Here is a 7841-nt window from a genome sequence, read left to right as displayed (position 1 = left end):
GAAGGAATTCTTCCTATCCTTCACGATTCATAGGAAAATAAATATTAGCCTAGACTCAATGAAAAAATCCTATGAAATGAATCAAAGGACATCTTCTTTCCTATTCCTACTCATATGATTTGAGATGCATGTCATCTCATTTCCTATGACTTTTCTATTCCTATGATTTCCCTACCCTATGAACCGAAGGAGGCCTTAATGATTAAATTGAGGAGGAATCTTTTCCTTACAAAACCAACTGATTTTAAAGCCCAAGCTGGCCCAACTAAACCATATCCGGGCCGGGGGGCATGCTGAACCAGTGGACAGCCCTAGCCACCCACGTTGCGGATTTCAGTCCCAGCCCAGCCCAGCCCGGGAAGTTTCCCGAGGCCGCTGGAGCCTGGAGCGAGCAAAACGGAACGCAACCTGCGGTTCTGAATTCTACTGGAACAGCCGTCAAGTTCAGAAAAACTTGCGAAAAGAAAGAAGGTTCTCAATCCAAACCGGAGCTGTGGAAGCGAAGACTTGGAGAGTACAAAAGGCAGAGGCACAAAATGGTGGGCTTCCTCCGGGCCTTCACCGCCGCATCCGCCGTGCCAGCAGCAGCCGTCGCCGCGGCCGCCCTCTCCTCCTCCTCCTCCTCCCCCTCCCGCTCCCCCTCCTCCAGGCTCCGCTTCCCCCTGCCTCCCTCCCTCTCCGCGTTCGCCGCCTCCTCGTCCTCCTCTGCCCCCGTGCGCGCGCCGACCGCCGCCCCTCCGATGGCCGCCGCCGCCACCGCCGATCTCTCTGCCCCCGACAAGGTTGGGCCGCGTCCTTTTTCGATCTCCGTATGCGCTTGCCTCGCCTAGGGTCTTGAGCCTTTTGGTCTTATGCCTGCTTCCTCGTGTTTTGCAGGGTACCGCGCTTCCGGAGCTCACGGTAAGCTTCCCAGACAACTCAGGGCATCATTTTGTTTTCCTTGTTAGTCTGGCTGTGATTCTACTAGGGAAGGAAGATAATTGGAAGGGCGTTGTTAGTTATTGAGAGATAAGAAACTGATTCAATTGGTGCTTGATATGTGGGCAATTCAGTTCAAAGAACATTGCTCTAGGTTTAAATTAGTTGGTCAACTGGTTACGTTGTTTCTAACGATGCCCAATTAGGTTTGGTTCGATGGCTGCTGTTGTTTAGCTTTATTGCATGGGTATATCGTTTTCTGTCATTGGTTGGTGCTTTGCAGTTCTCCATGGGGCTGCTTATACATGGCTAAATTGGGAGTTACAGAGATCAGGCATTGATTTAGCTATTAGTGTGTTTGCGTCAAAATATAACTTATTAGCATGTTGAATGTAATGGTTTTCCTTGCGGCGGAGGTTTGATGTATTAGGTGATCAAAAGGACTGCTCCCTAACTGCTGTGTTCACTTCTGTTTCATTGTTCACAACTTGCTCCAAATGATCTGCCAAAGCTTAGATAATTAATTCATAGATATCGAAGGACCAGGGGAAGAGCCCAAATGCCCAATTGAGCTATTCTCTCTCATACCAACTATATGTTTTTCAGTCTAATACTTTGAGAAAGACTTATCAGTTTGGCTTTACGCCATTACTCTGATTAAATTTTCAGTACAGAAAGTTGGGTAAAGTGTTGGGGCATTTTAAATGGATAAATATTCCGTTAACTGTACATGACTTGTAAAGATTGGATATAATAAGTTTTGACCCACTTAACAAAATGCAGCAAATGCTGATATGATGATTCTCAAACTGGACATACAAACTATCCAGAACCCCATCCCCAGGGTTTCCGTTTTGAATTTCTTGAGACGAGGTGCTATACTGCTACACCATATTTGTGAAGATCAATGTTTTTAGGAAGATTCCGTAATTCAGGAAATAAGGTGCATTGTCTGAAAAATTGCTGTTACATGGGGTTGTTTTTCCTCACATAAGTGGGGTTGTTTTGTTTTAATAAGACTCATGTGTTTGAGGTTAGACTTAGGAAATTAGTTGTACTGTTCGAAAACTCACTCAAGATAAAACTACAGAAGTTATTCTTTTGGAACTAATATTAAAGTGGTCTCCCTGAAACTATACTTCACTTTAGCAACATGCTTCCTTATATTTACCAAGGGAAAATTAAGGAGGGCTGCACATTTCTTTGAGATGTCGTTGGATTTCTCAGTGCAAACAATTATTTAACAGTATCTTTTTGTATGGCCGAAGACCGAATTCATGGTGGACATGAAATGTGAGGGCTGTGTCACAGCAGTGAAAAACAGGCTTCAAACACTTGAAGGTACAAATTTCTTAGTGCTCTATGTTGTATATAACCGTTTGTGCGTGCCTTTTCTTTCAACTATTTCCTGTTGGTTTTAAAGACTGCCTCTTACTACAGGAATACAAAACATCGAAGTGGATTTGAATAACCAGGTAGTTAGAGTTCGTGGGTCTCTCCCAGTGAAGATAATGTTGGATGCTCTGCATCAAACAGGACGAGATGCACGTCTGATTGGGCAAGGGAACCCAGATGGTTTGTGTTAATTTCTTTATTATTAGCATGATTTCCCCTCTAAAGTCTTTCATATCAGCCTACTAACAGAGATATTAATGTAAAATCTCTAATGCTCTGTCGTGGAGTGTAGAAATCAGTGCCTTTTGAATTTTTATACTAGACTTTCATTCCTACGACTGTGTAGCCATTTTTAGCTTTGGTCCTTAAATAGCTTCTATGCTTTTAAGCTGCAACATGCCCTGCTGAACTCATTCTGTTATCTGGCAAAGCATTAATTCAACTTTTGTGTTGGCAAATGCTATCATAGATCTATCTTCTGATTGCTGGCATGTTTAGTTTGTGTTCTGCACATCTGCTCTATATGAGAACTAATTGTTTGCCTTAACATTTGCAGATTTCCTAGTTTCTGCTGCCGTGGCTGAGTTCAAAGGGCCAGTTATATTTGGTGTTGTTCGTCTAGCCCAAGTTAACATGGAATTGGCTAGAGTTGAGGCTACTTTTAGTGGTCTATCACCTGGTAAACATGGATGGTCAATAAATGAATTTGGGGATTTGACAAAAGGTGCAGAAAGTACTGGCAAAGTATACAATCCACAGGATTATCTGTCTGATAAGGTAATATTCCAACGCTTAGTCAGTGCAGTGGTTGATAAATTATGCACCTATGATAACATGGGATAAATGGATATGCCTTGGGGTCCTCACCTGTTATTTTAACTTCCAAAGTAAAAGATTATAACAGAAAGCTAACCCTTGGGGTCGATTCTTTATGATATTGTAGTATTACAATTTAGAAAGTCATGCGTTCTCAGAGAAGATAGTGGTGTCCATAGCTTCTTACATCCACATTACGTCTTCTCTGACAGTTGTATCCCATATCTCATGCAATCGCTTTCAACAAAATAAAATCTTGTAGGTCATAGTTCGGCACAGTTGTATACTGTATTTTTTTCACACTGCGCTGTCTATCTCTGTTTCCTATATGGTCCCTGGTGTCTATTTTCAAAATGTTTATTAATACGCCAGACAATTGAACAAACTGATTTTGTTTCTCATTGTAAGGCATATTGTTTTGCAGTTGTAATGCAGCTCTTCATATTTGGTCAGTTTGTATACCATCCTGCTATAGAAATGCAGTATGAGTCTGGAAATAATTTATTGAAAAATCTTTTCAACTTCGGGTTGCACAAACAAGATAAATGTGCTGATCTAAAACAGCAAACAGCAGCAACACTATCCAGCTCCACTTTTTGTTTTGTGCAACTCACAAATGAAAGCACTTTCCCATGAAAATCTGCAGATTCGTAGTGTATTCCACATGATTTTTTTTGGTTGCGATTCTTTTGAAACCTGTATCACTTTTGTTTACTAAAGTGATCACTTGGGCTCTGGAGCCAAAATCACCTATCGCTAGACTAGATCTGTTATGTTTCCTTTTACAGGCCCACTTGGGCTCCACGGCCAAAATCACCTCTTCCTTTTACAGGTCCTTTGATCTAGTATGCAGAAAGCATTCATTGCATCTTCAATACAATGACCAGATTCACCAAACTAAATGGCTGCTAATATTGACACACTGGCGTTCCTGCCTTCTTCTGTATATATGCTGTAGCACATGTGCTGTCAGAACATAACAGACCAGAATTGAACAACTGTAGCTCACCTCACTTCTTTCGTTAGATCTGCTGTATGATTTTACAGTGCACATACATCTGGTGAAAATGACAGTTGATTGCAAAGTGAAGGCCAGAGTATGTGTAGCTGAGATTTGATGAATTTGAGCACTGGTGGGCAGTAACCATCCTGTTTTTGCCCAGGTGTTCGATCCTTTAAATTGTTCTCTAGAATCGTTGGTAAAACTGAAAGACCACCTTCACTTAACATTGATTTCGACAGTACTGTTGTTTTGAACAATAGAGGTTCAGCAGCAAGTTAAGATGACATGCATTTTTTCTGAAACAGCCCCTTGGTGACCTGGGAACACTAGAAGCTGGAGAGAATGGAGAAGCCCAGTTTTCAGGATCAAAAGAGAAACTGAAAGTTGTCGACTTGATCGGTCGCTCTATTGCGCTGTATGCAACCGAGGACAGATCAGACCCAGGCATTGCAGCTGCCGTTGTCGCGAGAAGTGCGGGTGTTGGGGAGAACTACAAGAAACTCTGCACATGCGATGGTGTCACCATTTGGGAATCGAGCTAAATTCGCCGTGATGGAGTTTTCCGCAAAGCCGGGTGACCCCAATATGTTGTACACACACAAGTTATGTAGAAACAATCAACCATTTACTGAACATTTGGAATAAGCGTGAATACATTTGTGGGATAAAAGCTTGTTTTGAGTTGAAGATTGGAGCTTCACAACATCTTTCTTCCGGCAAGTGCTACTCCTGTGCTGCTGCCTGCTGCTACGCAATTGATTCATCAACCTCGCTTACCAAGGGGCCAGGGCACAGCTGCTTCTGCTCCCAGACCCTCTGACTAATGCAGAACAACGGTACAGTACTAGGAGAAAAGCTCACATCGGCGGCAGCCATGTGAGGACCAGAGGGCTCCGGACTACGTGAACGCCGTCGCTCCATGACAGGGCACCGTACTCGGGTGTCTTCTGAGCGGCCTTGGTCCTCACTGTAACCTTGTAGGCGAGCTTCTGGTTTGCGCTGCTGAAGTGCAGGGTGCTCGGCTCGACGACAACGTCCGCGCCTTTGAACTTTGTGACCTTGACATGGTACGTCGACGACGGAGGACCGACGTTCGTCACGGTGCGGCGCACCGTCAGCGGGGTGGCCGGCTGATCGGTGAAGACGGCGGAGATTGCCGGGTAGTTGAGGTCGCCGGGCGAGCTGAAGCTGCCCTTGCATGTCATGTTGGAGTTCTTGGTGAAGCCCTTGAGCTGCGTCGTCGTCAGGTTCTGCGTGCAGAGGAACTCCAGGTACTCGTTCTGCCCAATGTCGTAGACCAGGCCCGGGTTGAGCGCTCGCACCGGGTGTATGTGGCCGGCCCCGTGCTCGAACGGCGTGGACGCGTCGCCGGTCGCCGCGTCCTTGAGCACGCGGTAGGTGTTGTCGTGGACGTAGGCGGTGGTCATCAGCGCCGACTTGATCTGCGCTGGGCTCCAGTCCGGGTGGCTTGCCTTGAGCAGCGCGGCCACGCCGGCGACGTGCGGGCACGACATGGACGTCCCCGACAGGATGTTGAACCCGACGCGGCGGCGGTCACTGGCCAGGCTCGACGGGCTGGCGTCGCCGCTCCATGCGGCCAGGATGTTCACGCCGGGCGCGATGAGGTCCGGCTTGAGGATCTCCAGAGTCAGGTAGTTTGGGCCCCGGGAGGAGAACGCGGCGACCACCGGCGACGGCCGGATCCCGAGCTTGGTTCCGGCGAAGCTGAGTGTCGCCGTCGGCTTTGGGGCGGTCCTGGTGTACTTCTTTGCCGCCACGCCTTCGGACTCCCCAACGGCCACGGCTGGCAGGAGGTGGCTGTCGGCGACGAGCTCCTCGCCGTTTGCTGCGGTGTTGGCGAGGATCATGCCGATGCCTCCCGCTTCCTTGACAACCTGGCCCTTCTGCACCCGAGGACTGATGCCGCGGTCGCATATCACGATCTTTCCGGCGACGGCGTTGGGCTCCAGTGTCCCCTCGAGGCACATGGACCTGGGGTTCGGGACGCTCGAGTTGCCGCCCATGTAGACCACCGGATACTGCTGCCGAGGCGAAAGGTTCTTCCTGCCCTTGTAAAGCGAGACGCCGGTGATGTTGGCGCCGTTGCCGAGCGTCACCGTCGCCGGGAAGTCACGGTCCATGGTGCTCGCGCCCACCGTGGTGATCCACGGCGACAGGTTCGTCAGGCTTATCGGGTCCGGGCCGGCGTTGCCGGCGGAGCAGGCGATGAACACGCCCATCTGCATGGCCCCAAACGACGCGATTGACAGGCTGTCGCGGTAGTAGGGGGAGGCCCCGCCGCCGAGGGAGATGGAGAGCACGTCGACGCCGTCCGACACGGCGCGGTCGACGGCCGCGAGGATGTCGGAGCTGAAGCAGCCGCCGGTCCAGCACACCTTGTACGCGGCGACGCGGGCGCGGGGCGCCATGCCGCGGGCGACGCCGCGCGCGTAGCCGAAGAGGCCGGCGTCCGGCACGGGCGAGCCCGCGGCGGTGGCGGCGGTGTGCGTGCCGTGGCCGTCCTGGTCGCGCGGGGACTTGAGCTCGGTGGTCTCGTTGATGGGGCCCGAGGAGGCCTCGTAGCCGTTGTAGAAGATGCGCGCGCCGATGATCTTGCGGTTGCAGTCGGCCGTGGTGAAGCCGCGGCCGGTCTGGCACAGGCCTTTCCACTTGGCCGGCACGGGGCCGAGCCCCTTGTCGCTGAAGCTGGGGCTCTCGGGCCATATGCCGGTGTCGAGCACGCCGACGACGACGTCGTGGTCGGCGAGGCCGGCGGCCCAGATTCTGTTGCTGACCTCCGGGCCGATGCCCAGGAAGTCGGGGCTCCTGGTGGTGTGCAGCTGCAGGACCGTCTCCGGGAGCACGGCCAGCACGCCGGCCGCCTCGGCCATCCGCTCGGCCTCGTCCTCGTCGAGCCGCGCCGCGAAGCCATGGAAGGCCGTCTCGTAGTTGTAGACGATCCTCGCATAAGCACCATCTTCCTCCTCAGCTTCAACCTGCGCAGAGCTCACGGACTTGACCGTGGAGGCGTACCACTCGTGGTGAAAATCGAACGAGCTGGGCTTCTCCGACGCGGCCATCTGAACAATGTAAGTCTTGGGGGCTCCCGCGCAGGCAGAAATGCTCGCTTGGAGAAGCACGAGCGCCATGCACAGCGACGGAGCCGTCCATCTCGCGCCGCGAGGATCCATGGCGAAGAGGCGAGGGTGAGAAGCGAGAGGGGAGTGAGTGTGGAGAGCTCTGCTTGCTGCTTATGAACGCTCCAGCAGCCCACGGGGTGGTGAGCTGTGGGGGAGTTGAAGAGGAGCAGGGAGTTGAACCGCTGAACAGTGAGACTGAGGAGCGGTAATAAAATGCGGTGGCCGCTTCTGGCCGCATTGAAGCGAATTCATCCGGCTGCGCGGTGACCCCGCTAGGAGAGCTGTTGGAGTAGGTTTGCTTTGCTTTGCTTGTCACACACCACATTCTTCTTTCATTTCTCGGAGATATTTCAGGAGGGGCCCCTTGAGCCTTGACGCCCGTGTCTTGTTCCTCTGCTCCAGCTGCAAGGCGTCTCTCTGTTCCTCAGAGGAGGACATTAACGCGGCGGATCTACTTACTACCTGCCAGCGGCAACGGGCAGTAGGGCTAGCGCATTGATTCGTCTCAGCGGACGGTTGCATTCATGTGCCACGTCTTTATGGCGCCACTGGTAACGGCAGGCAGTGGC

The 7841-nt window shown here is 50.8% G+C and overlaps 2 protein-coding genes across 2 annotated transcripts; one reads left to right on the top strand and one right to left on the bottom strand.

Annotated features, from left to right (window-relative positions):
* The first annotated feature begins 463 nt into the window (after positions 1-463).
* LOC119356018 (copper chaperone for superoxide dismutase, chloroplastic-like) lies at positions 464-4819 on the top strand. The gene is made up of 6 exons (XM_037622911.1): positions 464-782; positions 877-900; positions 2187-2259; positions 2359-2493; positions 2870-3090; positions 4438-4819. The coding sequence occupies exons 1-6, from the start codon at positions 537-539 to the stop codon at positions 4672-4674; spliced, it is 936 nt and encodes a 311-aa protein (XP_037478808.1). The 5' UTR covers positions 464-536; the 3' UTR covers positions 4675-4819.
* Positions 4741-7626, bottom strand: LOC119356017 (subtilisin-like protease SBT1.3). Its single transcript, XM_037622910.1, has one exon. The coding sequence runs from the start codon at positions 7321-7323 to the stop codon at positions 4990-4992; it is 2334 nt and encodes a 777-aa protein (XP_037478807.1). The 5' UTR covers positions 7324-7626; the 3' UTR covers positions 4741-4989.
* Positions 7627-7841: the final 215 nt, after the last annotated feature.

The sequence above is a fragment of the Triticum dicoccoides genome, chromosome 2A (genome assembly GCF_002162155.2).
Source record: "Triticum dicoccoides isolate Atlit2015 ecotype Zavitan chromosome 2A, WEW_v2.0, whole genome shotgun sequence".
Lineage (NCBI taxonomy): Eukaryota > Viridiplantae > Streptophyta > Magnoliopsida > Poales > Poaceae > Triticum > Triticum dicoccoides.
Note: the sequence above shows the minus strand (reverse complement) of the source record. Positions and strands in the feature narration are given on the sequence as shown.